The sequence below is a fragment of the Acartia tonsa genome, chromosome 7 (genome assembly GCF_053477335.1).
Source record: "Acartia tonsa isolate MP-2025a chromosome 7, ASM5347733v1, whole genome shotgun sequence".
Taxonomy (NCBI): domain Eukaryota; kingdom Metazoa; phylum Arthropoda; class Copepoda; order Calanoida; family Acartiidae; genus Acartia; species Acartia tonsa.
In genome coordinates this window covers 47382040-47400915 of record NC_137266.1, presented here as the reverse complement: position 1 = coordinate 47400915, position 18876 = coordinate 47382040, and the positions used below count along the sequence as shown (strand labels likewise).

General features: G+C 29.9%; 1 protein-coding gene across 1 annotated transcript in view; it reads left to right on the top strand.

The window, feature by feature from the left end:
• The first annotated feature begins 14091 nt into the window (after positions 1–14091).
• Positions 14092–18876, top strand: part of LOC145323874 (uncharacterized) — a 39739-nt gene continuing 34954 nt past the window's right edge. The window contains exon 1 of the mRNA XM_080166461.1: positions 14092–14392. Within this exon, the coding sequence (XP_080022587.1) occupies positions 14249–14392 (144 nt within the window). The 5' untranslated portion in view covers positions 14092–14248. The remainder of the gene's footprint in view (positions 14393–18876) is intronic.

Genomic DNA, 18876 nt, shown 5'->3' with positions numbered 1-18876 from the left:
AATCTTATAATATTTCCATAATTAGCTTCAGAAAATTTAAAAAATGGCCCAATAACTTAAACATATGTCAGAAAATACTATCTATGGCCTTTATTTTTAACACCATAGGCATATTCTTAGCATTTTTTTACCGGGGAATTATGTTTTTAAGTTCTAAATTGGATAAGAAAGGGGCCAACTACTTATATATAATTGTCTTGTCCTGACCTTCTCTAACTGACTGGTTCTACCTACTGTTCGTATTGTAGAAAAATTAACATATAATTTGTTCAAGAATGTATTTAGAGATGGTTGTTAGACATACACTTTAACAATATGTTATGTCTGACTAAGTGTTTTTATACAAGAGGTAGGATGAGTGTATGTGTTTTTGTACTAAAATATCTCACAAACTACTTGAGAGACATGACTCTCTTTAAAATAAAAGTTTTATGATTGTCCTGGGAAAGTTTTATGTATTTTGGTTGGGAGGGGGGTTGAAAACTTGTCACCTCCCTCTTAAAAAATGAAATTTATGGATGTGGGTCGATCTACATACTACCTTAAATTATTCAAGATTTAGTAATTGGAGTTCTGCAATAAATGTTTGATTTTATTATACATTAAGTTCTTTATCACATATTATTAAATTTGTTGTGTATTAACCATATAGGTGGTTAATCTATCTTACTAGCAAACCTAAAATATTTCATTTAAAATAAATTCTATAGATAGGGTTTATTTTTCCTGTTTTATAGTCAGTATATTTGAAACTCACTGTTTATTCTTTCAATTAATTCTAACCCTGGGGGTACTAAAGTATGGTCATTTTAAAGCAAAGCTTTCTTGTTCTTATAATCTTATCATTTTAATATTCATTTTCATATCTATTATAAAGATTTAAAAATACATAAATTCATAGTTTGTTTCATGTTTACCTCGATATGAATTATATGAAACAACGCATAAGATTAGGTCTGGTTTAAATTAAATACAACAAAATAGCCGCCAACCAACCCAAAACTTATAAATGAGAAAGAATGTATCCATCTGAAAGCCTATGTAAAGCTTCCTAAATGGAGAACTTAATAGATTCAGTTGCTTGTTATGCTGAAAGATTTCCCTATAAATTTTACGTACGGACAAATCCTACTTTTATAGTAGCTGCGCTACTAATAAAGTATGCTCATTTTTGTGAACCCTTTAAGGTCTGAGACCACCCCTAGACTAAGCACATGGCTTTGGGGACCTTTTTTGTACCAGTTTTGGGGATAAAGGACTAGGCAAAAAAGAAAAAAAACCTTACTTTTTCATTGTAGAGTTTTGGTTGCGAATATTTGCATGAGTAAACTTCAAAAAGGCTCTGATTGATGTTTTATATTGTACTAGCGGCTGTGCCCCTAGCATCTAGTGGGTTTGTATTCGAAGGGAGAAATAAGGGAGAAAATGGCATTAAACAATCCCACTATTTAAAAAAAAAAAAAGATAGCCTTAAACCATCCCAAGACCTATGTCGATTAGGCTGTTCCTATAAACACATTAAAATCAATCCTTTGATTGTATAAACTTTCTGTGGAAGTCTTAACAGTTTATGATAACGAATTGTAAATGTTAATTAGCCATGTAAAGTTTATCTGAAATTTACATACCCCTATGTCACTGAATAATTATTGTTTGGCATAAACAATGCCACTTTTTGCTGTACACTTTTTCTTTATTTCATTGATTTCTTTTTAGATGTATCATTAACAATCGGGAGTTAAGGAATATATAAAGATTTTTATTTTTAAAATAGGTATCTATTCAGGAAGGTAGGGGACATTGGGTTGATATCCAAAGTTTTATAAACCTTATCACTTATTCGTTGGCTAGAAAACTTTGGGCACTTTTATTAAGTTTTGATTGATTGATACAATCCTTTAGTGTCCAAACTTTTACACCAATAAAAAAAATCGGCATACAGAGGCTTATAAATAATATAATCTGGAATAGATAAAAGATTCAATAGTGCAATAATGCATTTTTAGGTACATTTTTGATTGTTTTGGATCAAATAAAGGCCTTCTTATTACACTTATAAATGATAAGGAAACATAGAAATAGGAGATACGGAAAGTGTCCTTTGTGATGTCATGAAAAAAGGTCTAAATTCATCTCCTTTCCATTTTCTCCACTCTTCCTTCCTCTTTAGACGTATTTTTATGACGTAACACTTTCCGTATATCCATAACAATAACTTATCCCTACAGTCTTGATTATCAACTAAATTACATCTTATTGACAAGTTTTTCCTACGTGAAATGATAACTTTAAAGGAATTTATCAATGGAATGCTAAAGATTACGTGGAAATGTTTTGTTATTACTTTTTTTTACTGCTTTTTATCATAGTTGTCCTTGTTTTTTTTTCAGTGAGAAAATAAAAAAAACAAGGATGACAACATCCATAAGTAGCGAAGCACAAAAAATCGTGGATGGAAATACGTAAAAGTAGATTTAAAGTGGATTTATCCCAAAAAAGTTTGAAAATTGGACCAAAAACACCAAATATATGGGTAAATATGTAAATCATATAAAAATAGCCAAAAACCTGATAAAAGGCAGTCTGACCGCCATGGTTTTTCTTTAAACGACGGGAAATTTAATTTTGATATCTATAACTGAAAAAAATTTTGAAAATCGGACCATAAACACTGAAGATATGGAGAATAATGTGAAAAATACAAAAATAGCCTAAAACCTGCAAAAAGGCAGTCTGGCCGTCATGGATGTTTTCTTTAAACGACGGGAAATTTAATTCTTATATCTATAACTGAAAAAATTTTGAAAATTGGACCATAAACACTGAAGATATGGTGGAAATGTGAAAAATACAAAAATAGCCTAAAACCTGCAAGATGGCAGTGTGGCTGTCATGGTTGTTTTCTGTAAACGACAGGAAATTTAATTTTGATATCAATAACTGAAAAAATTTTGAAAATCGGACCATAAACACTGAAGTTATGGATAAAAATATGAAACATACAAAAATAGCCTAAAACCTGCTAAAAAGGGGTCTGACCGCCCTTGATGTTTTATAGTTAATTGTGCTGCTTAATAATAGGAATGTTGTCAAAAAATTTCAGCTGTCTATCTTTAATAGGAGCCGAGAAAATCACGTTTCCCCTATTCTGTCTTACACGGACGGACAGACGGACGGACAGACGGACGGACAGACGGACGGACAGACGGACGGACGGACGGACATTTCGAATTATAGAGTAGCTTCGCTACTAAAAACAGGTATCTTAAGGGATAAGACAATGGATGATGAATTGAAGTACATTCCAATGATGATATATAAAATTAACCCTTCTGTAAATTAAAACTATTGGATAAAACGTTTAGCGCTTAACTTAAGAAACCAAATTACCCAAAGTTTTCAAGCTAACAAATAAAAAAAAACATTATCATAAAAGTTTGGGTACTAGTGTAATTAACAGTCCCCCCTAGAAAAAAATGACAATCACAATAGTATAATTCAAATGAAAGTAGGACGTTCTAACATATACACGTTATAGAGAAGCAGTGCTTAAAAAAACAATGAGGGAAGTTAAGCTCCATAGTAGGGTTGGGTCGGATACTTTTTTGGCCGGATACCGGATACCGGATATGCGGCTGATTTAAAATGCCGGATATCCGATAACCGGCCGGATATCCGGCCAACGCCGGATATCCGGCAAATATCCGGTTATCCGGCCAAATTACCGGATAACCGGCCGGATAACCGGCCAAATTACCAGATATTAAAGTAGTAAAAAAAATTTCTTCAGAAATCTTATATAAATTAAACTTATTCAGAAAAAATGTTCTTCTAGCTTCAATAATAAGAAAATTATAGCCATTTAAGATTTTAAAAAGCAGAGATTTTTGGTGTAAAGTATAAAAAATTATAGAGCCGGATATCCGGCCGGATATTGAAAATGACTGGATATCCGGCCGGATATCCGGCCACACCGGATATCCGGCCCAACCCTACTCCATAGAACACGCTGTGAAGGATATTGCAGAGAATTTCCGCTCCGACAACGGAAGAGGGTTCCAACGGGATAGGGAAAATGTTGGTATAACTCCACTCCCGCAGATTAAACTTATAATTATGTTGTTACTAGTTCCCTCGCCCTTAGCTCTAGGAAAGGACGAGGGAGGTCATGAAAATAGCGTATAACCATCCATAGACATTTATAAAGCTAACCTATACCCTTGCGTTGTACCTTACTTTTTTATTTAATAGGATAGAAAACTAAAGAAGGTTACAAAATGACTTATATTGCAGTGAACCTGGTTTTAACACTTTTGTGATATTGTGTAGGGGGGGATGTTTATCGGGGCCGGGTGGTGTGTTTTCTACTCGAGTAAAAAAGGATTTTTAAAAGCGAAGCTTTTCTATAATTAGGGTCGGTCCGTCCGTCCGTCCGTACGTCCGTCCGTCCGTCCGTACGTCCGTCCGTCCGAGATAGTTAGCTTTTATTCGTTAATTTAGGCATGTTAGAATTGTCCTATCGATTTCAAACTTTGCATGATGATTCCTGTAGTAGTTAGGTACGATTTAGAAAGCGTAGCAACTCTATAATCATTACCAGAATGTCCGTACGTCCATTTTAAACATGTTGATTTTTCTACTTTTTTAACAACAAATTTTCAAGTGTTTTAATTATCCGTTTGATCTGATTTTTGGTATATTGATTCCTGGGACAACAAAGAACAATATTATAAGCGAAGCAACTCTATAATCAAGTCCAAAAATGTAAGTATGTCCATAAACATTATCCTGTTTTTAAGCAGTTTTTCAACAAATTTACCTACAATTCTGATTCGACATGTATACATTTATGTTCCGATTTTTCAGTTCAGATACTATACAAGTGTAATGTCCGTTTGTTCTACCGTTTCAGTGCTTCGCTTTTATGGATGTTGTCATCCTTGTTAAACAATGAATTGTTATTCTAAACACATATTCACGTTTACACTCTTAAGTTACTTTTACATAAATTTGGAATATTTTTAAATACTATCATTTTAAAGTCAACTTTATGTAAAATACTGAGAGAGTTAGAAAGACAAATGAAAAATGAAAAATAACTACTGTAGAGTGTCAGAACCTAAAGAGCAGAACATGATTTGTAAATCTAACCAAAATTTACATAGACCTGTTGCAAATTGCTGAAATATTGACGATTATAGTTGCTATACTTCCAAAATGGTAACTAACTGTTGTTGGAATCAACATGAAAAGCTTAAAATTGATGGAACAATTCTAACCTGCCTTAAAGGGCGAATATAGGTTCGATATGATATGAGCTTATATCAAAGGTGCCATTGCATAGTTTTAGAATATCTATGTTAAATTTAAAAATTCAAAAAAATCCTTAAGTAGATTTTACAATTTTCGTGTTTTCTTCAACATATGATAAATGAGATGGCCTACAAAATTGTTTATTTTAGCCCTTTACAAGACTTTTTTTGACTAGTTCTCTTAAGTTTAATTGATTATTTCATTGGCATGCATCTTAAATGATAATTAAAATGTTTATTTTATTTAATTATATAGTATTTTATTCAAATTTTAAATAGCGTCAAAAATTTTGCTTTATAGTGCATCATAAAGATAAATATTAAGTTTTTAAATTTATTTTCTCTACTAAGATTTTAGATTTATTCATGATGAATACAATTTATTTATATAAAAATATATAATATGTAAAATATATTTACCCTTTGTAGCCTGGGTAAAGACACAAACATGATGCAACTTTTAGCAAACAAAAATAATATTTTAATTTTGAAATATTTTTTTAAAATTAGTTTTCAGCCCTCCCTTTTTCAATGTACTTTTACAAAATTATGTTATGAAAAATTTATTTGATCAAAAGTAAAAGTTGCAGCATCCTTTTTTTTCCCATTCCTTTCATCTTCATTATGACTATGATTGAACAAAAGCGTTATAATACAACCTTCCGACGCAGCCTTGTGTGATGCAGGGATGTTTGGATTTCTTAGGGAACCACACAAGTTACGCGAAATGGCGTAATTATATCAACGAATCAGTTCGGTTTTAGGCTAGAAACGGACTTATACAGTTAAATATGTCAATGTCTTTAAGTTATTTATAATCTATATAATTGCACGCTTGAAATAAGCCCATATCATATCAAACCTATATTCGCCCTTTAATTAACAAAAAGAGGTAACCGGTAAGGACGGACGGAAGGAACGACCATAATCTTTAAAAAGCTTTAAAAAACAGCGTACAGTAAATAATTAAGGTATACAATTTAGACTTTTTACCAATATATGGCACGAAGCAATAATAAAATTTCAGATTTGATTATTTAGATATTTAAGATTAAAAGACAGCTTACACATTTTAGTAGAAAAATTCAACAAATTTAAATTTTTCAAGCAATTTCTAGAGTTAAGTATTACAATAGTTTAACAGTATCTTTTAAACCTCAGATAAGCTGTTACTGTGTTGTTATGAAGTGTGAAAAAAGATTCAAGAAACCCAACTTTAATCCCTAGGTGTCTATAACACGTAATTCTATTCTATTTTTAAGGGATTGAAATTTGACTTTTAACCCTGGGATTTTTAAAGGGGGAAATAAACAGTAGAACTTATCAAACAAGGAATTTAAATAAACTTGCAGGATATTCATGATTAAAATTTTCACATAGTTGAACAGCCTAAAACCATGCAAGGACCAATTAAGAACAACTGTTTCAGAAATGTCATACATAAGAAAAAAAAAATTAAGGCAACTTTCAATCTAGTTAGCAGTTTAACACTTTATATATCTCCCTCTATCATGTTACCTATAGACTAAGCAAAGTAAATCATATTACTAATATTACTAAGCGCTTAGTCTATAAGTAACAAGAGTCAAACATCATGTTACTTAAGTCAATGAATATTAGTTTGCTAATTAAATATACCTTTATTTGTGAGGTAGAAAAGTTATTTATCGCATTGTATTATAGACAGCTTTCTGCGGACATTGAAGTTAAAAATCATAAGATTAAAATTATAATTAAAACCAGTTTTGATTGTCCTAGGGGGCCGAAAGCACGGGCTAATAAAACTTGTATTAATTCTATAATTTCTATTATAATCTTCGCGGAAAATTGTCGTTAATGCGATGCTATTAATGATATTTCATTTTGGCTGAGAACCGGTTCTAATCCAGCGGATATCAATCGGTTTCAAAGCCGTACTGGAAAATATATTAAAATTCCCTAAATGTGTCTGCTACGAGTGTTATGTTGTTGTCAATTTTAGTGTCTCTACACTTTAGCCTCAATAAATCTGCATCCGCTAGTTGTCTGGGATATAACTCTCCGGCGGGGAGGTTGGGGACATTGGGCTGTTTATTACACTAGTCACCAAAGTCTTAAAATAACGTTTTATTATTCGTTGGCTTAACAATCTTGGGGACTTTATTGATATTTGATTGGTTGGTTCATTTAGTTGAAGTTTAATATCCAAACGTTTCAACCACTAATTGTAATAAACAGAAGGGGTAATTTTGTGTACACTAATTTATCGGCAATGTCTAATCTTTTAGATCCCATAAATACAACAAACAATTTGATTGCAAGACCTTTGTTTTCAAGTTCAAATTGTGCAAGTTTATGAATAACAACTTTTGAAACACTTTATGACGCGGTTTTGGCAGAAATTTGCACCAGACAACTAGCGTGTTTGCTAGGACACTGTCAATTTAATTTTATAGATGGGGGTTTACACTATGTTAACTACTCTACATAAAGAGTACACTAACATGAGAGATAGTGCATTGGAAGAAATTTTAACATTTAACCAGAATCATTAATTCATTCATACAGTAACATATTTGATTGAAATGATCATTGTTAAATCAAAATGATCTAGGGCAGGTTGAAGACTAGTTTTGTAAGGTAAGCAAATTCCTTATATTAAATTTTCCAGTGTATACTAACCTATTTAGGAGTACATTTATGTGGGGTTATATGATATAACATTAACCTAAAGTTATCTGCAGACCAACAGATCGAATTGTTAAGTACTTCGTTTCTAAAAGACGTTTTTTTAACATGCAAATTTAATGATATTTTCTTTGCTGTTAAAACTATCTTGAAAAGACCAAATTACAAATAAATTTGTCCCCAAAATGCAAGAAAACAATATTATCATTTTCGCAATTTACTAGTAAAACTTTAATATCGTAGCTACTCTATAATTTATGCATGTCTATTGTCTGAAAGTCCATATGAAAACAGCATCATCCCTTCATAATAAGTCACTTACAATTAAGTGAGGGAGAAGACATTGGGCTGTTTATTTCACTTGTCCCCAGAGTTATAAGATAACGTTTTCTTATTCGTTGGCTTAACAATTTTGGGGACTTATATTTAATTTTTAATGGTTGGTTCTTTAAGTTGTCTGCCCAAACTTTTAAAACAATATTTGGGATAGAAAATCCCCTTTCAACCGAAATTCAAGAATTTAAGTGAAGCTTTGTTACAAAAAGTGGTACAAATTTTGAAATTGTAAGAATATCCATTAAGATATATAAGTTTTCCGGAATTTTAAAGTTAGGGGGAGATTTGAAATCTGCATCAAATTTTGAGGATTTTTTATAAAATTCGTTTTTTCTATAATTCTTTATCTAAAAGCGGAAATGCAATTTAAGTTAATTAATTTTGGCATCTGTGATTGGTGGATTTAAAAAATCTGCGCTCTGATTGGATGGCGTACATCATTCAACCAATTAGAGCGCAGGTAGTTTAAAATCCACCTATTCTATTAACTTAATTAACTTAAAATGCATTTCCGCTGTTAGATAAAGAATTATACAAAAAACGAATTTTATAAAAAATCCTTAAGATTTGATGCAGATTTCAAATCTCCCCCTAACATTAAAATTCCGGAAAACTTATATATCTTAATATCCATCTAAAACTCAAATATATTGAAAAGCCAGGCGATATAGGTGAGTTTATATGCTTTTATAATGCCTATAATGATTCATAAAAAGCGCCTAAATGGTGCTATTTATTTAAAGAGGGTGAACAAGAACAAAAACAATTGGGTTCATATGTAGCGCAGCAAAAGCGAAGCTTCATTATAAAACAATATATTTATTTTTGCATTGTATCATATAAACCTTTCCACGGACATCAAAATAAAAAAAAAAGATTAAAACCATTTTCTAGCCCTGAGGGTCTGAAAGCCCGGGCAAGCAAAACTGGTATTAATTTGATGGTTTTCATTTTGATCAGAATTTTAGTAATACGATGCTATACATGATTTTTCAGTATAGTCTAGAGCCAATCAAGTGGATATAAATCGGTTTCGAAGCCATACTAGAATTATTTTTATCTCTCGATCTCTCAATGTTTTATTACTTTCTAAATATATCTGACTATCGGCTTTGACGCTTGAGACCTCTATAACTACTATACATATTTGTAGTTTACTATATTATGATTTTAAAATCTTTATATGAACAGTTTTATACCTAACTTATGAAATATTTCTTCAGTAAAAATCACAAAAGACATACTTAACTAATATTTGTTGAAAATATTTCTTTTTCAAACATGGAAAAATTGGGATTTATTCACAAATTACAAAATATTATAAAAAAAAATTGAATATAAAAAGAGAAAAAATTTAATAAAAAAAGGAGAAAAAAATAGAAAAATGCACATAGCAAAGGTGATAAAAAGATATTTTATTCTATATATGATTTCTATAACTAGTAGGTATAAATTATTCCGTGATGCTTTATAAAAAAAATTCTAAAAAATTAATCTATATAAACTGATTATTAACCTCCTTCTTCCTCACCTAAAAAGCTTACTTGAGGCTTGAGGAGCATAATCTATTATGCCAAATAGAGACTTAAGTAAATATTTAAATAGATCAATAAACACAAAAAATATGATAATGAATGATAATACAAAATGCAAAGTTTATTGACCTAAAAAGCATTAACAATAAAAGATAAAATAATAATTACCCCTCCTCTTATGGCTGAGTAACTAACCTTTAGGTTTTTTTTTGCACAAAAGGTTTCCAGGTGCATTTCATCTTTAAAAATATACATTTACAAATCTATTACAGTTTTTGGTCATATTGTTTTATTATTTTACTAGCGGCTACGCCCCTAGAGGCTTCTAGAGACACTTGAGGTGGTTGGGGGTTAAATTCGACCACCCTTTTTTTATTTTATCTCCAAAAAAGTAAAAAAAAATCAGGATGGGAATTTTTTGAGGGGGGGTGGTAACCTTCAAAAATAAAAATAGATCTTTCCAGAACTTATGTCATGATAAACTGTAAAGGAGAACCATATAGGTTAGCGAGATCCGTCGGAATTTTTTGAGGAGGGGTTGTAACCTCCAAAAATAGCTATAAACCTTTTCAAAACTTATGACAAGATAAACTGTAAAGGAGAACCATATAGGTTAGCGAGATCCGTCGGTACAGACAGACAGAGATCCTTTTACTATTTATTTTAGGAGATATAAAAAAGTAAACTGTAATATATTAACGTAGACAATCTTATGAAATATTTATCAACAATTAGTATAGTAAAAAGAAAAAAAATTAACTCTGCTTGAAGCTGTTTATAGTGGCTATAAAAATTGACGTCATACAATACAAATGACAAATGATGAATTACCAATGGCAGGCTAGTATACATTTTTTTGACCATGAAATACGGAAAGTAACATGTCTGGCGTCATAAAAATTATGCTGTGAGTATTGGTGCAAAAAATATGACGTAACAAAAAAAATAGCCAATGAGAGGCCACTATAAATTTTACCATTGGTCAATAACGGCCTCTCATTGGCTAATTTTTTTTGTTACGTCATATTTTTTGCACCAATACTCACAGCATCCATAAAAATACATCAAAACCCATCTCTTTTTTAAGGGTTTCCTTTCCTACTGCTCTTAACCATCCGTTTTAGAAGTATTTTTATGTCGTCACACATGAGTTTTTCCGTATCTTCATTTGACCAATGGTAGGACAGTATGGCGTCATTTTTATGGGCATTAGAAAAAGCTTCAACTCTGTTTTAAATGAGTTTTTTTTATTTCATGAATAAATTCCCCAAGAGAAAAGAAAAACCTAGTTTTCTGAAAGGAAAAAATCCCGCGGAGTGAGTTATTAATATCTCAAAACTTGAAATTTCAATATATAAACTAGGCAACGTTGGTGCTACAAAATAGTTAGTACAGAGATGATTCGCTACATATCTATCCTTCATTAAAACATTTTAATAACCTACCGTTTGATTATTGAAGATATATTACTAACTATTGGTTGCGCCCCCAGCAACTAGAGACTATACATTCGATGGGATGTGTAAGGGCAAAACAGTAGCAAAAGAACATATCCAGACTTTTTATAAAAATGAAATAGCCTAAAACCATTAAAGGACCTATGAAATGCTTCACTGTTATGAAGGACCATATCGGTTTAGCGGTTAGCGAGATCCTTTTTTTAAAAAAATGCTTACTACTTTATATGATAGGATATTAGGATAGATTCATCTTTATGTAGCTTTTAGATATTCTTTACATCATTAGCAACACTCATTGTGGACAGAGGAAGAGGGGACATTGGACTTTAAATTATAATACTGGTACCCAAAGTTTTATAAATAATACTCTCTCTTATTTATCAGCTTTATGGCTTTGATAATTAAATCTTGATTGTTTTGGTTTAAACCAGCAGTGTATAAACCATTCAACCAATAATAATCTGCAGAAGAATGAAAACATAAAATATGTTTTGGTTCCTTTAATTGCCAGAGGCGCAGCTTCTCAATAACTTAATATATTGTATCACCCCTCTATTGTAGGTGTGTGTTAGCGACACATGTATATATTGTTTTATCACTTCCACAAAGCATTCATAGCTGCAAAGTGTTCCATTAACACAAAAATCACTGTTAAAAATAGAACAAGAATGATAAATATAAGAAAGTGAGGCTAAACATCTGTTTTTTTAGAATATTGATTCCTCGAACAAAAAGGTGAAATATTATAAGCAAACATCTCAATAATAAAATCCAAGAAATTTTTTTTGACATTATCCTCTATAGAATTTAAGTAATTTTTCATCAAATTTATTTACAATATTGTTTAGACTTAAAAATCAATTTTCTGTTTTTTTAGTTCTCACACTCTGCATGTTCGTTTGTCATACCCTCTGATTTTAGAGCTTTGCTTTTATGGATGTTATTTTCCTTGTTTATGCTGTAGTTATTATTAGTTTTTCTGGCGATAATCTTAAATGGGGAAGAGATAGCACACTGACACACGACAAAGGGGAAAAAGTCTTTTTTTATGTAGTACAAAATATTATGTTCCAAAATAAAACATTTTCATTGAAAAATGTTCATATTTAAAGGTGTAGAGTAGAATATTCCTTAAAATTATTGGTAGATTTAAGTAAAACAATAGAGGGGGTAACTGTATATGTCCCTACCCTATGGACCATGTGCCGACTTTCAATTGGGTTTTTAAATATCAGCCAACTGCGTCGGGAATTTTAACACAGCTAAGTCGCTACAAAAGAGCAGAATGCAATTTACTAACGGACGAAAAATGTCCCCAACACTGGATCCAGGTAGTTATCTTTATAATATATCTTTACTTTTTTTCCACTCCTCATGAAAAATAGCCTAAAACCAATGCTTTACCAATAAATTTATTCTCTGAAAAGCAGAACCCTATTGATCAAGATTCCAAGCTTTATTTAGACAGATAGACAGATGGTTATCATTTTCTTTTTAGAATATGAAATTCAAAATGTTTTTATTATCTTTGTCACTTTGCTTTAAAAAAGTCCAAAAATGTGAGTATGTCTGACAAGGACAGTATTGTCTTTAATTGTCTTTAATAAAATTCTATCATGAAATTGTACCAAATTGCTATTCTTAATCTTTTTTCCAGTATGGCTGATAAAAAAATGTATAGCATTGTATTGCAGACAATTTTCCACAAGTATTTAAAAATTAAAACCTGTTTTGTTAGCCCTAGCCTTCCGTCCCTCGGAGCTAAAAAAATAGTTTTAATCTCATAATTTTTCATCTTAATATCTCCCGAAAACTGTTTATAATAACTATTATAGTTTACTGAATTTTTTTTATACACTAGATCATTTTAGTATTATAAAAATACATATTTTTTTGAAATCCGACATTAAACAAAAAATAATTATTTGAGGTTTGAGGAAGCGTCGGACAGATAAATTTAAAAGTAGCCGTACCAATAGTCTTATTTTAAAGAAGCTTCGCTAACATTTTTTTCTGTATTTACATTTACATGTAAAGAAAACCTAAATATATTGCTTCAATTAGATAAGCAGTTTGATTCAAATTAGATGTTTTTTTCACAATCTTTTTCTACATTTTGAATTTAAAAGTGGTTTCGCCCTTAGCCTGTAGGGGTGGGGGTACAATGACATCCAAGCTTTTTTTTGCGAGAGGGTAAAAAATCTCAAGGGTTGGGGTAGAATATAATTATTCTGCTTTTTCCTTTACATCCCCCCTCCCATCCCCCACATTTAATGAAGATTTCGAATTCCCACATCTTCTTAAACCTTCCCTGGACCCATGTAAAACTTTTCTGAAAATTATTGAAGGATCGGTCCAGCTGTCTATGAGGTAAATATATTCAGAATATAGAAAACAGATAGACTAAGACACCCTGCTACTTAAATAGAAGTATAGATAGAGAATTAGGATAGAAAAATATGGCTCGTAAATTTCTTAATAAATCTTATATTCACGTAGAAAATATCCAAAACCAAAAGATAACATTTCATAATCTTTATGTATTTTTTTCTTTGCGGGACAATTGTCCTACAACTCAAAACCCTGCGCAGAAAGAGAGAAAAGGGGGATGGGACGAATAGGGAGTGAGAGCTCTCCGTTAATCCGAAATATTTTGTCTCGTCCCGCCATGCACAGAGCAAGGAGATACGGAAAAGAGGAGGAGTAAAGAAAGGGGAAGTAACTATGTAGAAAAAGGGGAAGGTCAGAGGAGCAAAAGAAAATCTTCCAATTTCTTTCCGTAGTTGCTATTATATTTATATCAAAGTTGGACCCTGGGGGCGCGAAGCGTTAATAAAAAAAATAATTCAATCAAAATGAATTAAATAAATGATTAAGTGATTAAATAATGTTAAAATATTAAAAATAACAATATTGTGAGAAGAAAAAAAACGTAAAAATGAAAGTTATAAAAATGTTATTTTTGGTTATAATTTTATTCGCCACAAAAGTGGTTGGTGGACAAAAAAGTGACTTTTTACGGCATGCGATTGAGAAAAGATCCTATCCTACGAATGAATGCCAGTCGGGGCATATGCAAAAGGTGAGTTTTTTTAGACAAAATGATTTTAACTTAATTTTCTGATTGTTTAGGAATTGTAAAATAAGATATTAAAATAGGTAATTTATTTTTGTCTTAAACGTTTTCTCGATTTATTTGGTAAAAATTAGACACAAATTTGATTAAATATCTAATATTTTAAATTATATTGTTATACTTTCTTAATCCTTTTACACAAAAATATTATTATTATTTTCTGATTGTGTAGGTATTGTAAAATAAGATTTTAAAATAGATAATTTCTTTAACTTTTTCTCGATTTATTTGGTATAAATTAGACGCAAATTTGATTAAATATCTAATATTTTAAATCATATTGTAGACTTTTTAATCCTATTACACAAAAATATTAAAATATTTTGTCAAAATTTTGACTTTATGACTTCTTTGATAAAAATTTGTATAATCTCTTAAGATATTTCTTTTATCATTCAAAATTTTGGTTTTTTAACTATTATCTTTACTGAAACGTACAAAATTGTAAATTTTATACGTTTAAATTATTGGTTCGAACAAGATTAATAAATTACATTAAATAAAAAAATCATTTTGTAGCCAAAGAAAAATTAATTTGCTGATTTTTTTCACAAAAAAAGTTTATCATGCTGTAATAGTTATCAAAAAAGTCTTCTAACCTAATTTTTTTAGCTTTTATCATTTTTTACTAGCTGATGCGTCCCTTTTAAATAAGAGTTCTTAAAAATAGCCTAAAACCATACTAAAATTCATAAAAGAATAGCCTTCAATCAATCCGTGACTTATGTGGAGCTTCTTATTTCTATTAATTTAGTGGTAAATAAGATTTTAACAGATAAACAAAAACTTACTTTAAATTAAAGTATATCTTAGTAAATTTTTCAGGATCTATCAATATTTTTATGTAAAACCTCCTTTTAAAGATTATTTGACCATATTTTAATCTTTTATTATGTAGAATTATTCATTTGATCAAAAATATTTCCTTTCCAAAAATTTTGATATGAAAGAATTTGTTCTTAATAATTATCAATGTAAAATTGGTTATTTATCGCATCGTAATATAGATAGATTTTTGCGGATATCAAAAGATTAAAATCAGTTTTGTTAGACCTAATAGGGGCTAATAATTGTGATTTTAATTTTGTTATTCGAAGAAAATTGTCTTTAATACTATGCTTTACAGGAGTTTTCAGTATGGCTGAGAAGCGTTTTTTAATCTAGAGGATATTAATCGGTTTCTAAGCCATACTGGAAAACATTCTTTTTAAATATTTTTTTATTATTTTGTAACTTTTCTATGAAAGTGGGAGTATTTTTTGGTTGATAGTTGTTGTAAATCATTTAAAGCAGCATTTAACCTGCCCTAGAACAATACAAAGCTTTCCTGAAATTATAAGACGAATCCCACAAACATCCAAATACTTTAACTAGGATGAATGTCCCCATTTAAAATCAACAAAAGTTCTAAATTATCTAACAATGAAGGATTTGGGGGATAAGGGATATTTTGTCTACTGAAAAACTTTTTAAAACTAAAAATATTCCAGGACTTTTGCAGCGTTTTTTTTTTATGATAACTACTGCTTGCCGCACTTAAAGTCAACATATCATTAAGATATTCAACATTTTTTTTAATGGTGGAAAACTTTGGAGACAAGCTTGTTTTTTTCAGTTGTCATATCCCTGATTTTGGACACAATCCAAAAATGGAAATTGACGGCGGTTAAAATAACTTATTCGTCCACAAACCTGCTAATATGGCTTTTTGGAAATATATATATTTTTTAAAAGAAAAAATGGATTTAAAAATACTCTATAGTTACTTTTTTTTTGCATGTCTAAGGTTTAATTCTATGCAGGCTTTATGTAGTAATTAATCAAATATTGTAGATAATGGATAAAGGATAGACAGGTGAAAATATGTCTTCATTTTAGCTTGCTAATAGGAACTTCTTTTATTGGTCAGTTCATTCATTCAGTAAGAGGGGAGGGGGTAAGTGTTGGATGGAGGGTATCGTTATTTTAGCCAGCTGCGAGTATTACTTTATTAGATTACATAAACATGTTGTGCAATAAACATCGAATTTGGAGATATTCACATCAAAATATCAATTCCAATTTTACCATATTAAAAGACTAAAATAAAAAATCTTTTTCGATTATTCTCTATTTTTCAGCACGAAATTTTTAAAAAGAAATACAATGACCAAATATCGTTTGAATTTATTTACTGTTTTGCGAAACCATCATATAGGAAAGGAGACTTTTAAAAATAGACTTTTGAGTCCAAAATATCTAATGTTTAAACAAAAATACAAATATTATTTCGTTTCATTTAGCTAAGTATGAAAATAAACAAAATTCTAAGTAAATTTGTTGCTTAAGTACAGTATACTTTTTAGGGATATAATTATATTTTTTTGACTTGATTATAAAGATGCTTCGCTTATAACATTGTACCTTGTTGTGATAGGAATCAGTATTCCAAAAATCAAATAAATAGGATAATTATATCACATAAAAAAGTTGTTTAAAAGCAACATGTGTTAAAAGGACGTACGGACTTACTTTCTGGTAACGATTATAGGTTTGCTCCGCTTCCATGCAAATCACCATGCAAAGTTTGAAATCGATAAGAAAATTCTAACATGCCTAAATTAACAAAAAAGAGCTTCGCTTTTGAAAATGTATATTTTTACGGTTTCTAATGAACTCCATAAGTTTATGGCAACGCTATGGTTGTAAAACTGTATTCTTGGGTTTTAAGATAACAATTTTTCAAACCTTTGATTAAAATCTAAAGAACCAATACATTCGACATTTTAGGAAAAGTAGCTTAAACTCAAAAAAACGGTGTTATACTCTTAGGAAATTTTTTTCAAAATTTGACAATTTTTATACCCCCCCCCCCAGAAAAAAACGGCCCCCTAACCTGTCTAGCCGCGGGCGCTCGGTCCCCTAGCTATATAACCTAACCTAGCCTAACCTAACTCAGTTATTTAGTCAATAAAATTGAAAAAAATTGAAGAAAAAATTCCTAGGAGGATAACGCCAAAAAAACATAAAAGGATGGGGCATTGGACTGAAAATTACACTTGTAGTCAAAGTTGCATAAACACAATCTCTCAATCGTTGGCTAAAAAACTTTGGGAACTTTACTAAAAATTGATTGATTGGTTCAAATCAGAAGTGTCCAAAACGTTTAAACTAATAACTTTAATATTCAGACAGGGTAACTTTGTTTCCATCATTGATGGTTTACATAAACTTATTGTCCATTTTCTTATCATCTGGAAAAATTATACTAATAAGAATAATAGTTATGAAAATTTTGTTTTAATTCTTAAAAATTTGTCCTTAAACAAGGAAGTTATAGTCAGAATACTTTCCCGATACAGACTGCCAGGCTAACATATTTATCCTACTTTATAGTACTTGTGAAAATTTCCTTGGCAGAATTTTAATTTTTCTCCTCTTTTTTTTGCTCCTGAACTTGTAAACATAATTGTCCTTGTTGTGTAAAAAATATAACAATTAAAAAATAATATGAGAAAAATATAAAATATTGAGATGTTTTTCATAATTATTATTTTTTGATTAAAATCATTTTTGAAATGCCACTTAGTTACGCAGTTTTAAAGTTAGGATTTAGAAAGACTTTTAATGAAAATTTAATTATTTTTATGCTATTTAGTACTTATATTTGAATTTAAAGCAATAACCATTTTAAATTCAAATTTTTCAATACAGAATTCAAAAACATTTTATCTCAGATATGATTATTATGTTCTATTATTTTCATTTTTTTATAACAAATTACCAACTAAATGCAATGCAATGTTAGTTAATTGAATATACATCTATAGTGTTTAATGTTAAAATTATTTCCTACTGCTGTTATGTCAGGCTTTAGATATTATAGTTAAAAACAGGAAAAATAACTTGGTACATTATTAAAAAAATTTTACACACATTTAAGATTTTAAGACAAATACCAGCCAATCAAAGGGTGTTTTGTATGTTGGTTTGTCACAGACAACAAACGACCTATTATAAACTTTACAAATTAAAAAAAAGTCTTTTAAAATCCAAACTCTTAAAAAAATCAATACCTAATTGTCAATAGGTTAGATGTGTATAAAACAGTTGAAGGATAACCGTTCATAATCCATTTGTTAAGCGTTTCATCAAAATTAAGAAAAAAATATATTACATGAAAGAATTGTCAGCTCGATAGGTATAAAACGTGAAATTATTCTTATTTACTGATTTTGGACATTTATACAGCATTTGATGATCAGATTTACAAACTATTTTTTAATTAAAACATTGAAAGTGCAGTTACTTTCCATATTATTTCTTAATATTATTATTTTAAAGTTATTACAGAAATACCAAATTTCTATGGAAAAATTTGATTAACATTTTTACATGTCATATTATTATAATAAAACAGCTGGTCAATAATAATTGATTTTAGACGATTT